Source organism: Corylus avellana, chromosome 2, assembly GCF_965113065.1.
Source record: "Corylus avellana chromosome 2, dhCorAvel1.hap1.2, whole genome shotgun sequence".
In the NCBI taxonomy this organism is placed as follows: Eukaryota; Viridiplantae; Streptophyta; class Magnoliopsida; order Fagales; family Betulaceae; genus Corylus; species Corylus avellana.
Window position 1 is genome coordinate 16249538 of NC_142491.1, and position 14667 is coordinate 16264204.

Here is a 14667-nt window from a genome sequence, read left to right on the forward strand (position 1 = left end):
TTCCATACAAGAAGCCGATCCGTTTAATTACATTGAGGAGGTCGAATTCAAAGTGTCTCATATAATCTTATATTTAGATTATATTTATATTTCGGTACGATTGGAATCCGACTCTATTTAGAGCGGATAATGTTTGACTCGACTCCTAAAATTAATGAATCTGATTAATTTAATTAAATATATTAAATTAAAATTAACTTATATAATCATATACTTATATTTGAACACAATTTGAACTCAACGTGCTAACACAAATTCTCACTACTAAATTTCCATTTATGTCTCATTATTTACCATAAAAAAAAAGCTAGCCAAAGTAGAGCATGGAGTGATTGATTTGATAATGGGGTATATTTTAAGGATCGATTAATCAATTTCAAACCTCAAAAAGTAATTTGATAAAAGGTTAAGCACTTAGACCCCAATAATTGATACATTATTTTTCTCCATATAGAAAACTTAAAAAGTTAAAAGCGCTAGTTCTTGAAATGACGGCTGAAGTTGATTGAATAAAATATCTTAAAGATAAATATTATGGGTATTAACTTTTTTACTAGCAGAAGCTTACTAAAATGATATGTAGCTCATTTATTAGTACTTACATTTATCTTAATTAATTGTTTTGTTTTTCTCCAATGAATGAGCTACACATCAGTTTAGTAAGTCTCTATTAGCAAGGCGGAAGCAGGCATATGATTAGGGGGATTGCCCCCCCCCCCCCCCCCCCCCCAACCATTTTGAAAATGTTATTAGAATATAATTTTTTAGAAATTTATCCCCACAAAATTATATTCTTGCCCCTTTTTAAAAAATTTCTTTTAGTTTTGTCCCTCCAAAATTATATTTTTGTCTCCTTTTAAAATTTTCTTTTAGTTTTGTCCACTCTTTCAGCTTTAAAAAATTGAAAATGTCCCCATTTAATTAGTGACTTTCTATTCGCAACATTATTTTAGCTTAACTATAGTATTTATAGGAGCTCCAAGTGATCTCGTTAGAAGAAAAAGTTCACACTAAATGTACTTTTCTTTTCTTTTTTTCTTTTTTTTTTTTAAATCCTATAGATCTTTTTAGTTTATTTTAAAACATAACTTTTGTATGCAATAATAACTTACAATTTACTATGAAATTAAATTTAAGACTTATCTATATTTATTTTAGATAAACATATACAAATACACATATAGAGAGATACTATATGTATCTATGTAGTTATATATTCAGGTAAGTTTGTCCCCCATAATATAAATCCTAGGTCCGCCCCTGTCTATTAGTAAAAGAGTTAGTATCACTAGCATTTATCTTTTTTTAAACAGAAACAATAACATTTGATCAAATATATAAAAATATAGAAATGATGTCGTATAATGTAGTAGGGTATTATCATATTACCATAAAAACGACGTCATTTTGTTTTTGTTTTTGTTTTTGTTTTTATTTTTATTTTTTAAATTTTTAAATTTTTTCTTTAAAAAGTGGTTAACTATTATTGAAGTTATTAATCGTAAACCACATAGGCGGTTAGTAGATTTTACTAATAGCCTAGGCAATTACGGTTAGCGATTTTAGCTAATAATTGCTAACTGTAACCGTATTTTCACTCCTATCAACAAAGACAACATTTTTTTTGCCTTAACACACCGGAGACGTAGGCTCTACAATTCTGACATCTTACCATTTTTCTCTTGTACACAAGGAAATAAAGGGGATCTCTCCTTCGAGTAATGATATAAGAATGACTAAAATCCTCTTAGAGTCCTCTCAAATGTGAGCTAGCTTTTAAAATTACTATTAAATTTGAAATAATAGACTCCTCTCCTTCAAACCCACAGTTGTCTTCAGGTTTTTACCTCTTTTCAAAAGCATGCACACTAAGTATGACTGTAATCGAGCTGAGCCGAGCCGAAGTTGGCAAAAAGTTTCAAATGAGTCGAGCTCGAACTCAAAATATTCAACCTAGTGATGCCTTTCCCAAGTCAAGGCAGCTTGATAGGTGCAATGTTTTCGCAGAACAAAAAGAGTGACGTATTATTATACAAAACCATAGGAAACATAGTGTATTAATCTTATTCTATGAAGGCAAACTGATCTTGCTGTAGTTTACATTTAGAATACAAAAAAAACAAGTAAAAGAAAAAAAGAAAAAGAAAATAAACACTTATATATATACGTAGGAATCAATGTTAAATTTATATAAGAATTATCATTAGAAGCTATTCCCGCATTTGCAGTTGCTTTCCTCTGCATTAATTGCGATGCTTCAATGGTTCTGTTCCAATCACATATTCAGTGTCACTTCTGTGCTGAGGGTTTAGCCTCAAAGAGGCATACTCATCTTCATTTAATATGGGTATGAGAAACTTTGAACTGTTACCTTGTTGAAGTTGTAGGGCAGATATTTCTCTAAGATTTCCTTGGGGATGGGAGTGGGGAAGTTGGAGGCTTCAAGTCATCGTACCTGGTTATTTATTGGAAAAAGAGAAAGTAGATACTCAGTTAACAAGATACTAATCTCGGTTAGAATATTAATTAAATGATTAAATTCATTTTTTTCTATCAGTTTAAACTTTTGAAATAAGTAATAATAATTGTCTCGACGTGACCTAAAGCTTAATAACAAAAATTTTTCCATGCTGAACACTAATATCCTGGATTTAGAGTTTATTTGTGCTTCTTTGGAAAAGATTCCCCTCTAGATAACCTTCATGAAAACATGTCTAACAAAAAGAAACAAAGATGAATCCCAGGAAAGACTCACATAGTAAAAGGTGAAAGTGGTCTTGGCTTCGGTCCAGTATGGTGCTGATTACCCCCTGGTTTATCTGCTTTTGGAGATTGAGCTATGTTGTTCACTGACAACGTAGCCATGTTGAATCCACCATCCGCATCCGATGTTGGGAGGAGTGACGTGGTAGGTGCATTAGGAGATGGGGATGTAGGGGGCTTAAAGTCATCATATCTGAAAACAAAGTGTGCGCATTTTGTGTGGGAATCATTAAAAAAGAAGAAAAAAAATTAGTTGTGAAAAAAATAAACACTAGAAGGTCATAACAAAGCAAAGAGAGCAAGGCTGTTCAGAATGGCTGATAAGAAAATAAAACAGCATTTATATTCTTGACACAAACTTAATCAGTTCGACAGCTTGTCATGTTGACTCTGACTTCAACCTTTAGGCAGATGGGAATAATGTAGCAGAACACCTTATTTGAAGGGTGAGAATAGATGAGAACCACATGAGAACCACTGAGGAGTAAACCACCATAACACCTATGTTGTTTTGAAGGGTGAAAATAGGTATCTTCATAATCATGAATTACTGAGGGTCATCACAACCACTAGATTCGTCTATATGCTGCATACAGCAGCCTTTTGAAAATTACAGAAGCAGTTACTAATTTGACTACAGGAGGGATTTGTTTCGTCTTTGTTTTCATTTCTTTAATTGATTCTTGTTGGTAGGCTGCAATCCCGTAGCATACTTTTTTTGCCAAACTTAACGTAGCCTTTACTATTTAGATTGAACATAGAAAAAGAGTTGTACTACCAAATTTTATACTTCATTCTTAAAAGTGGAGATTATAATAGCAGATCTACTTTATGATAAAAGCAATCTCCATAGAAGTAGTTGATACTACTTCTACTGGTGTTGATGCACGGTAAGGAGTTCCTTTGGAACCACTTGATGGTGGAGATGGAGAGCTAGGTGGCTTTAAATCCTCATAACTAGCAAAATCAAATCAGCTCATAAAGAAACTGTCCAATATCTATGATTCAACAGAAAAGTATCAGAAATGGCTTATGCAACATATAATAGGCAGGATGAATATCTGCTTACACAAAATAAGGAGAGAGGGGTTGCCTCGCCATCGCTTTTGCACTGGAAGGCTCCTTCTCAATGGTAGGGCTTGGTTCCTTGGATTTGACAGTCTTAGATGGTGCTAAATCAGGCCCAGCTGCAGCACCTGGATCCTGATAACACCAAAAAGAAGTAATTTTTTTTTGGCTCCTAAAGTAGTTGGCAATATTTCGTGAGCTATCCAATGAGATAGGAAAATCAATTGATTGATCTTTCATAATTGAAGTCATGATAAGGTACCAATGATTCACCCTACCTCCTAGCTATTAAATTACCATTTATCCTAAAATCTTAAGCTAATAAGAAATGGTTAATTTAATCATTTAATTAATATTCTAACACTCCTCAAGTGTGGGCTCAAATTCTACATTAACAAGTAAAGTCCAACACATGGAATATTTATTTGAAATGAGAGGTGAATTATAAAGACATGGTTTGAACCAATGATCTCTCCCCTGATATTATGTTAAATCACCACTTATTTTAAGTTTAAGCTAGCCATAGGTCATAATTAAGAGCAGGACCTCTGACCAACCCCATCCATTAAGATTCCTATACCACCATCTTAGCATGGCTTTAGCCCCATGTAAAGGATTTATCATCTCCTGACAGGATATGGAGGAGAGGCTACAAGAGAGGAGCCATTTCTGCTCCAGGATATTCAATATGCTCTCCTTTTCAAACAGTTTGAAAACAAGAGTTGCAGAAAGTCTAGACCATTAGAAGACAAGAGTTCGATAATGAGAAAGTTGAAAGCTCAATAACAATCAGAACAAAATCAATTAAGGAACATAGAGATCAGGTTTAGGCTCCAGTGTAAATGAATTTTATTATTTTAGTTAAGTAAACAGCTGTAGATAGAGCTAAATGATGAAACACATTCCGCTTAGATTACCCCTAGTAGTCAAATTTTCAAATTTTTGCTTCAGTAGCTTAAGCCACTCATTTCAAGCATGTTTGATGTCCATGGAATACAAGTCAAAGTACCTTTCGAGAGTAAATGTCAGCACGTTGAGATGGTATCTTTGCAAGAAGTTCCTCCATGGGAGTCAATGGTGCAGATGTCTCTGCAATTACCTCCACTACTTTACAGTATGAAAGGCTGCAGTTTTTGGCCATGACTGCCATGAGCTCTGCTACCTGCATCAATTGAAGTTGCTTCTGTTGTTGATGGGATTATGACAAGTTTCTTTCACCAAATATAGATATGGATGTCTACAATTAGTTTTGCAGATAGAAATGCAAGTAAAAGATGACAAGACACCATTCAGAGTGATAAATCACTGCAGTGTATGAATCGCAGGTAGTAAGAATGCACATCCAGCATAGTTACAATTTGCATCTAAGCATAAACGGATAAGCACTATGTGAGAAAAAATCACAAATTCACACTTACAATAAGTTCTTTTGGTCTGGAAATGAAGTTAAGTACATAAAAGATGTCTCTTTAGCATTTGATCTTTCAGTTTCACTATTTTGTCAATATAATTGAAAAGTTTTCTTCCTTCTGGGTACAACATGCAATATAAGCTGAGTAAAGTTTTTCAACTTTAAGAAAGCAATCAACATATAGAACATTCCCTAGCAACACAAATCAAATTTGGAAAAGAAAAAACGAAACCTATGATCCAAAGCATCATTTCCAATTCTCTCTTTAATTCCTTAGCAAGTATACTTGGGAAAGGAAAAAAACAAAGGGGGAATCTTTGAGAAAAAAAAAAAAAAAGAACAAAATCACAAAGAATATGGACTTTCAATTATATCCCAATCAGCCAAGTAAACTAAACATAATTTACTATCTATTGATAAATTATTCCATATTTTTCCATATCTGTTTACATTTGACCTTAATTGCCGATAAGATGACTGGTCACACGTTATGATTCTACTGAAATTATAAAATGTTTCAACCTTGAAACTGAGAGCATGCAGCAACTTAGCTATCACCTTTACAGCTTTTATTGAGTGGCAGGACAACATTCAGAGAGCTTTAAATCATTTTCCAGTCACATAAACAGGGCCTTGTTGAATACTGAATGAATTGAATGATACAATACATAATCGGTCAAAAAGAAAACATTTTTAGGAGTTGTGCTCATGGCTGAAATATTATTGCCAACTTGGGGAAAATGTACAGGAAGAATACCTGAAGGTTTGACACCTGGCCACCAAATAAAGTATCTTCTTGTGAGAGGGCAATATTATGGGTTTCCTTGTAAGCATCAGTGGGCCGTTCCATGCCTCCAGGTCTCACTATCTGAAAAAAGACTGTTAAATGAGTAACCAGACACCACAAATCCCCATATTTGTCAAACTTATCTGCAGTTAATACTATTAACACTCACAGTGTAGGGAAGTCCACTGGCTAGCAGTGCTTCTTCTGCCTTCCTTTTCCAAATCAGAACCCCCCAAAACAAACTATAGAAGCAGAAGAGAAGGACAATCAATAAAAGAAAACTAATGAAGAAGTATACATAGAGTACTTGTCTTTTGTTGAAAACTGAACTATAAGCAACATACTGCAAATTGTGAGGAGGAAACTTCTAGACTTACTTTAGAATAGCAGCAGGAAAGCCAACCATGTTTGTTCCCAATGAGGTAAGCAAAATGAAGTGTTTAACTTTCGCAGCAGTTGCTGCACAGCAATAGAAGTAATAAAATAAGCATTTCCAAGCTTAAAGTAAATGTAATTGGTTGACTTAATCAAGTTCTGTCCTCAAAAGGAAAAATCAACTGCATTTTCCTTCCCATCTTCCCAAATAATAGATTTCAGGCATACAAAGGAGAAAATAAAGCTATTTTTTGGCCTGCTTGAGTTCAGAAACCCTTCCATGTCAAGTACAAGGCAAGTCGGAGCATGATGATTCATGAGAAGGGGAATAAATATACAAAGTTCAGAAAACTTAAAACTATGGGTTCAAGGTTATTTAACCCATAATTACAAAGTGAGAGAATTATGCAGATGTTGGCCCTTGTGTCAATTATTTGGAATATCTGATGTAAGCAGAAATCCACAAGAGAAAACCAAAATTATTTTCAATTTTATTAATAATAAATAATTAATTAGAAAATCCTAGGCAATTTTATTCCTCTATAGATTTCTTTTGGGCCCACAGAATGAAATATTGTGAGATTTCAGTTAGATCTTGCAAATATATGAAACCATGGTGGGTGTTAAGCCCACAAGACTAAACTCATGCAAAGCAATAACAAGTAGTATCTTTCATTCACCTGCATCAATAAGGTTTTTGGAAGCCAGGTAGTCAATCCGGTATGGTCCAGTGATATCAAAGACCTCCTTCTCACTGGCACCAATGCAGCATATAACCACTGATGCATTGCCTAATGCTGGTCTAATCCGATCCTGTTTCTCCAAGTCACATTCCACAATTTCAAGCTTTTCTACAGCTGGGCTAAAGACCAAAAACAACCTGTTATGTGCTATAGGAGCATATCTTTTAAAATGACAATATTTTATATCTATCCCAAGTTTCAAAAGTTAATAGCAACCACAAGTAAGAAGAAAGTGATACTTTCAAAGTTTTCTTTTCTTACGCTGAGTTCCTTCACTTGCATTTTCAACATCTAACTTCATTTGTTTAACACTCTGCAATGAGTTATTATTTTCTCATTATTGATATATTTTGGAGAAAAATGGTTGTGAATATTCTAATTAACAATCAAAATTGTACTTGCACAAGAGTTTCTGCCTTCTGAGCACTCCTCACGCCAGCTCTGACTTGGAACCCGAGTTTCAAAAGCTCCCTGAAAGAGATTGCAACAGCTTGATAATTTTAGAAACTGAGGCATCCAATTGAGAGATAATTTAACTTGAGGGTGAAGTTTGAAGCAGAGAGTAACCTCACTGTGCGTGAGCCAACTCTACCAGTAGCACCAGCAACAAATACAACATTCTCATCTTTCCAATCTTCTTTCTTTGAAATTGCTTCAACTGTCTCTGACCGGACTTTTGTTGTTCCTTGTAGGAATCCATAGACAACAATACACATGGGAAAGGATGATATACAAAGACTATATTTTGGCAAACCCCAAACAAGATCGTGCAGGGGGAGAGAGGAATTAAAAAGAATCTATTTCCTTCATAAATAGGTTAAAGACACAATTGCAAGTAAAATTGTTACAGGAACTAGGAATGGATAGCCTGTGTCAATTATGCTTTCCTTACAACTCTAAGTCAACTCATCCATCAATTGTGTTTGCAATATCAATCATGTATCTAGTTCAGCAATATTGTGGGTTGACCAGAGCAATATTTGCAGATGACCTATAGCCACACTTCCAATGATATATTTTGAAGTAATAAAGAAGCAAAACCTGAAATATTTTATAGAGGCATATCCTACAACAGTTATTTCTAATAAACATCAGCGTGAAAAGTCTTCTAGAGCATTGAATCTGCAAGATGACACATTTCAAACATCTCCAGAGATTGCACATTGCATATGCATATGTACATACATCTTTTGAAGATTTTAAGGGATATTTACAGATGTTCCTCCTTCATTGACATGATTTAGAAACACCCTACCAGAGGTCAAGTTTGAAACTTTCCTTAAAATATTTCAAAAATATTACAATTCTTCTGAGGTCTCGGTAGAATGTTTATATGTTAGTGCCCCGCATATTATGACTTCACATAATGCTAAACTGCCATTAAAGTTCCTTTCCACCACCATGTTATCTTGTATGTCTGCTGAAATAACTGGATTACTGGATAACATGGAAACAATTTTATAGATGGAGTGCAACAGACAGGAAACTAATGCAGTGGGTGAAATAGGTATACATGATACCCAATATCACTACTCTTTTACAATGAAAACTTATTCAATGGTTCCTGTTACAGATACAAAATCAAAGCTAAATAAAATGAAAAAAAGACCCAAAACAGAGGTGTCAAATTATAAGATAAATTAAAACAACCCCATTTCACAAGTTTGATGGAATGTAGAAGAATTAACCATATACCTGAAGCTTGAGCTCTGTTATTAAGAACTTTTAGCTTTCTGGCATTTGGGTACCCCTTTGAATTGGGAAATTTGAGGACTTGGCCATGTACAAAAGGTTTTTCAGCTAACCCACGTAGGAATAAGCAAGATGGCACAGAGGTTACAGTAGGTGACTGTAGGGAGCAACCCTCCATTGCTGGGGAATTTTTTTTTGAAATTTTGAGGAGAAAGAAACGGTATTTTATCCTGTGGTGCTTTTTTAGCTGGGCAGTTGTAGCACAGTTGATCCACTCCATGTGGATATGATGGGTCCCGCAATATAGCCATACGAGATTCTATCATCAATTGCCGATGCACATGAACAAATATTTGTTAACTGTTATCAACTTAAGCCATTTATATTAAACAAATTGAATACGGCTGTATCTATGTCAATATCTATTAAATGAATTATGTGATTTGTGGTATTTTATCCATTTCATTAATTTGACATGAAAAAAAGCAAAAAACTAAACATAAAAATGAAAATAAAACAACTTAGAATAGTTAAACGTCACTCTAACCCAAAAGTCTAAGCTAATGGGCTTGAGTCCACTTAAGTATATTAACTACTATTTTTCTTAATATGAGACTCAACACTCACAACAATTTCCCGCTCACTTGTGAGTTTTTTCACGTTGACCCAATTCCTCCTTGCTTGTGAGTCTTTTTACATTTTCAAAAGTGTCATATATCAAAAGTTGCGAAAGCATACACAACTCCAAACCCAAAGTATTTAGACATTCGTCACATGAAACTAACTATGGCTTTAATACTACTTGTTGAGAGATAAAGCAATTATAAAGTTTTTATTAATAGTACATTAATATACATAGTTAAACACTACTCTAACTCAAATTGGATGTGACAAACTCTAAGCCACAAATCGGAAAAAATAGGATCTAACTCACCCATATTGAATTTGAGCGTATACGTTAGTTAGGGAGTCCGAAATCATGTGATTAGTGACTTAGCATAAAAATTAAAAATGATATTCGTCCTAAAATCCCAATTTTACAATGATCATCGATAATGAAGGATTAAATAATTTATTTTGTCAATCAATAAGGATTATATAATTAATAACAAAGATAATCACCATGTGATAGGTGGCCTTTATTGTCTACTGACTAATTAGCATGCCATATCTCAATCTGAGATCACTTCTGCATGCTCATGCAATCTTAATTTTCTTTATGTAAAACGTTTTTAGGTAATTTGCTTTCCGCAACTGATTTTTTTTTTTTTTTTTTTATTTTATTGTTGTTCATGGACCTTTTTTCTTTTTCCTTCTTTCTTTAAAAATTGGGTGCAGGACTGTTTTTTTCAGGGGAGTACCGAGTAAACCAATGAAGCTTTCTCTTTTAGATATCAATAGGAAACTGAAATACGTGGCTGGTTAGATGTCTAAGAAAGGCTTAGTACTGTTAATGTTGGATTGAGATATGTTGTTTTCAGGCTATTGTATTTTATAGGAATTTGAATAGCTTAAGAAAAGAGAGTTGTGGAATCTACCTGCATCATATAAGTAGGTTCCGTGGTCTCCAGCAAATTTTAGGCTATCCAAATTTATGTGAAATTTGAACAGCCAAATAACAGGAGACCCTCGTCGTACGTGAATAGGGTATTCAAGAATAATATAATAAAAATGCTATATATTACTCAAGTAAATTGGAGGAATATCCCCAACCCCAAGTCATCTAATGGTTGGGAGAAAAAACAACTCGTATGCTCAGGATTTACTTGTACATTACAATAAAATAATCTTATATGATTAATCATCGTATGTGTAAAATTTATCTTTATTACCTAAAAACCTTGGAGGAATGAGTAAGACACATTAATAATAATACCCAATAATTAGAATAGCTGAACTTGCTATAATATTAAAAAAATTAGATCCACTTCAAACTAATTGAAGTCTTTTCCATTCTCATTCTCAGATGAAGCAATTGTTAAGAGGGATATGCTCAATTGCAGAGTCATTGCGTTTAGGGAGACATTATACGCATCCATCAATACTAGGCTTAGGAGAAAGAACTTTTGAACAAATTCATTCATAGCATTGAGAGTAAACCAAAAAAAAAAAAAAAGAGGAGAGAAAATATTTTCTTTTTTTCTTTTTCAATAACACAAGATCCACTGATCAGAAACATTACTGGACTGAGGACTCATTCTTCCATGCGTTGGCTCTCCTGTGCTTGGGATACCTTGACCATGATCTTTGGAAGAGTAAGAGATGGATCCTCTCTGAGGACAGCTGGGGCTTTGACTAAGCTGATGCTCTGCTCTAGCTCCTTTACTGCCTCTCTCATCTGCTGGCCCTTCTTTCCCTTCTTTCTGCAAACATTTAACAGTTACCAGTGAAATGATGCTCATCACCCTATTATGCTTTTGAACACATAAACCCGAAGGAGAAAAAAATTACCTCCTCTCAATGTGTTTGGATTCCCTCCTTGATCTGACTTTATCAATCGTCTTAATGGCCTTCAGTGTGTTTTCTGTGACATTCCTGTCATATCTCTCTGGCCTATTACGCCTCCTCTCAAACTCAAAGGTAGAATCCTGCAAAAAAAAAAAAAAAAGAGAAGTAAAAACTAGATAGCCACTTGATCTTTTTCTTGTCAAACCAATGGGTGTCATGTAACGGGAAATATCACAAAATTAGACGAAAGATAAGCTAAACCGAGCATGCTTACCTGTGTCATGTCCTTTCCATGCAACCTCCTATAGGCCTTAGTCCATTTCACCTTGCGAGGATTCCTCTTCATCTTGAAGTTCTTGTGGCATTTGGATCTACAAAAGCGAAATATCTGCGGAAGGATCACTTGTCAGGGGATAGAGGCACAAAATAATAGTTAGAACCAATGGAGGATATGCTACAAAATGATTGACTAAGGCATTTTGGAAGGAATGCAGCCTATATTTGACAAAATAAATAGATAATTTCAAGTTTTCATTTACTCAACTGTAAATTTTCATGAAGCAACATAGAAACTTTGACATCGCTAAATGGAAATTATCTAGTTGCAGTTTTAGATTTACATGTCTCGAAAATAAGAAAAAATGACACAGGCCCTACAACTTTAAAGACATACAGACTGGCAATGGTTCCAACAGATGGAACTTATGGATCTAAGTAGTCAATGTCAGAGATGTCATGCCAGTAGATTAATTACACAAGATTAAGATTGATCGTAAGAGCACTCCCAATGGTTTATGTAAATTTTTGGGCAAAATAGCTTCAAATTGAATAGAAGAAAAAAAAAAGTACATGGCAGCCAAAGCTAAAATAAATTAAAAAAAACACAAAAAAAAAAAACAAATATGGTATGGTAGGACCAAATAAATAACAAATTGCACAAAACAGCGCAAATATGGAAATGGAATAAACATAGGATAAATAACCTTTGCATCATTGCGGACAAACTGAATACCATGCCCTGGATATACGGCAGAGGAACAGAACCAACACTTCTCTATCCTCATCTAATTTTCAACTTACTAACAAATCCAAATTCCTGAAAGAAAAAATCAAATTAAAAAAAAAAATTAATAATCATCATGAATAAGAAATCCAAACAATAAGAACAGATGAACAAAACATTCTCCACCTAATCATTTAATGTTCAATCTATATCATCCATTACAGTCCATTTCAACGTTTTCCATCATGAAATTCCAATTTTTTTGGCACTCAATTCCGTTTCCAAAGCTAAGGTTGATATCAAAGGAAAATTCAAAACCCAGAAACGCTACAAAATTTATTTGCTGCTTTGAACCTTCCCAAAATATAAAAAGTGGAAACAAAACCACACCAAAAATGAAAGGGAAATAATTTTGGCACCAAAGCCACAACTAGAACCTTCCAATATATGACAATTAAAGCACAAAAGAACCATCTTAGACAAAACCCAGATAAACCCATTGTTAGTGTCCATTACCACTGTAGGTTTGTTCAATCTCTTCTCTTTCTTTTTTATGCCCCGCTCGACATCTAAATTCCAGAACAACAAATACAAAACACGAAATAGCAAACTCAAGGCTGATCTAGCAATGCCATCGAAAATCACAAAGTGAAGAAGCACATCAAAGTGAACTTCAGGAAATGATTAAGCTTTTCTTGACTCAAAGAGGCCACCTCAAAAATAGTAACAAATGTATATTTTTGCATTGAATTCAAGTCATATTAATCATTAATTTTTTTTTTTTTGATAAGTAGTCATATTAATCATTAATTTACACTCCAATACAAGAAAAGGAACTGAACACTCCCAAATTCCTATACTGTGTTGACATTAACCAAAATTAACCGAGAAACCGCTACGGTTCTGTTTGGTTTCCGAGAAAATAAGGCAAATTTATATGAATTCAAACCCAATAAACATAACACCCACTTAAGCTTTGTAAAGTTAGGAATTTGAAACGTTCCTTTCTTTTCCCCACTTTTCAGGAAACAAACAGATTGAAAGCTAAACAAATAAAGATCAAATGAAATCAAGTACCTTCGAACGGAAACAAAAACACAGATCGTAGCCGACGGAATACCTCCCTCGCCCGAGTTAGGGTTTATGCGGGGATGGATAACGGGCTGGGCTGAGTCGGACTGACATATAAATAGAAGTAGAGGGCCCATTTAGTTTCTTTGGGCAGGTTCAGGTTCAGGCTCAATAAGGAAACCTAATTTGAGGCTTTACTCCAATTTGACGTGTCTTTGTGTCGGTAAATAATTGAGGAGAAATTATAGATTTTGAAAAATGATATAGTGTAATAAAAATATCATTTTTTTTTGTAAAAGTCTTATGTGACAAGATGTTATAAGCTTCATTTATAGTTGTTATGGCTCCACTCACTGATGAACATATGACTTCTTATTACCTAAGATTTTTATAGGCAAAAAATGTTGGAAATAATTTATGATGGTTGCACAAATATTTTGATTAGTATCATAACAATAGTATTTAAACTTATGAGAAGTCAAATACTATAAGAGTTTGCGGTATGCAATTCGCATATGAGAAAGATGAAATCAAATATTGAGTGGAAAGATTTTGTATTCATTTATCAAAAAAAAAAAAAGAATTTAATTTCATGTGTAGTTATTGAAAATGAAAACATTTTTGATTGAAAGAGTTTTCAATTATTTGAACTCAATTTATTGATTGTCAAATAATCTTTTATTGTTGGGTTACTATTCTTACAATAAAAAGAGTTAAGCCCTTTATGATTTTTTTTGAACTTAGCATTTTATGTTGTGTTGTGCTAAGCTTACCGGAAAACATCAATGTAGATTAATAATAATTACAATGAATAGTTACTCATGGTGTGATGGAAAAAATACATAGGAATTACTAATTGTGTGCAGAGAATACAATTTTGTTGAAGCTTCTAGCAGATAAGCATAACATAGGAGAAAGAGACGTGGTGTGTGCATTGAGTCGATCGGTTCTTACGACACCTAGTTGGTGTGTGGTAATGACAATCTATTTTGGAAGATCTTGGAGTAAAGCTGTTGGCTCCGCTGTGAGTTTTAAACTTTGATTCATAGGTCTTATTTTTTAAGACATAATATACATTTCATTTATTAAAATGAAAAAAAAATCAAGTTATGAAGGTGCTCCTTGATTGAATTAAAGCTAGTGCAAAATTTTATAATTATATGAATTTTGTATATGATAAGTGGTGGCTTCTATTAATTCATCTATTTCAAAATTGAAATAGCATCTAGCATTTATGTTAGTAATGACATGCTAGATTAGCATAAATACTTTACAAGTATTTGATAAATCTTCATATATATCATTC

The 14667-nt window shown here is 33.7% G+C and overlaps 2 protein-coding genes across 2 annotated transcripts; both read right to left on the reverse strand.

Moving 5' to 3' along the window:
• Positions 1 to 2041: 2041 nt before the first annotated feature.
• TIC62 (NAD(P)-binding Rossmann-fold superfamily protein) lies at positions 2042 to 9071 on the reverse strand. Its single transcript, XM_059579081.2, has 13 exons — positions 8843 to 9071; positions 7715 to 7832; positions 7546 to 7618; positions 7409 to 7460; positions 7085 to 7261; positions 6407 to 6488; positions 6199 to 6271; positions 6000 to 6110; positions 4841 to 4993; positions 3833 to 3966; positions 2756 to 2956; positions 2372 to 2455; positions 2042 to 2266 (listed from the first exon to the last, which is right to left on the reverse strand). Exons 1-12 carry the CDS (start codon positions 9015 to 9017, stop codon positions 2401 to 2403), a joined length of 1404 nt encoding a protein of 467 aa, XP_059435064.2. The 5' UTR covers positions 9018 to 9071; the 3' UTR covers positions 2042 to 2266; positions 2372 to 2400.
• Positions 9072 to 10728: 1657 nt separating this feature from the next.
• On the reverse strand, positions 10729 to 13476 carry LOC132191495 (putative ribosome biogenesis protein RLP24). Its single transcript, XM_059606537.2, has 5 exons — positions 13368 to 13476; positions 12271 to 12383; positions 11562 to 11675; positions 11291 to 11427; positions 10729 to 11202 (listed from the first exon to the last, which is right to left on the reverse strand). Exons 2-5 carry the CDS (start codon positions 12349 to 12351, stop codon positions 11034 to 11036), a joined length of 501 nt encoding a protein of 166 aa, XP_059462520.2. The 5' UTR covers positions 12352 to 12383; positions 13368 to 13476; the 3' UTR covers positions 10729 to 11033.
• Positions 13477 to 14667: the final 1191 nt, after the last annotated feature.

Bases quoted from the DNA above. Each gene is read 5' to 3' on its own strand.
- TIC62 (XM_059579081.2), bottom strand. From the start codon at position 9,017: ATGGAGGGTTGCTCCCTACAGTCACCTACTGTAACCTCTGTGCCATCT. The intron at 7,619-7,714 runs GTTACTCTCTGC...AATCTCTTTCAG, and splicing joins GTTGGCTCACGCACAGTGAG to GGAGCTTTTGAAACTCGGGT. The intron at 6,111-6,198 runs GTGAGTGTTAAT...GTCTTTTTTCAG, and splicing joins CCAGTGGACTTCCCTACACT to ATAGTGAGACCTGGAGGCAT.
- LOC132191495 (XM_059606537.2), bottom strand. From the start codon at position 12,351: ATGAGGATAGAGAAGTGTTGGTTCTGTTCCTCTGCCGTATATCCAGGG. The intron at 11,676-12,270 runs GTTATTTATCCT...ATCCTTCCGCAG, and splicing joins TTGTCCGCAATGATGCAAAG to ATATTTCGCTTTTGTAGATC. The intron at 11,428-11,561 runs GTAAGCATGCTC...TTTTTTTTGCAG, and splicing joins ATGGAAAGGACATGACACAG to GATTCTACCTTTGAGTTTGA.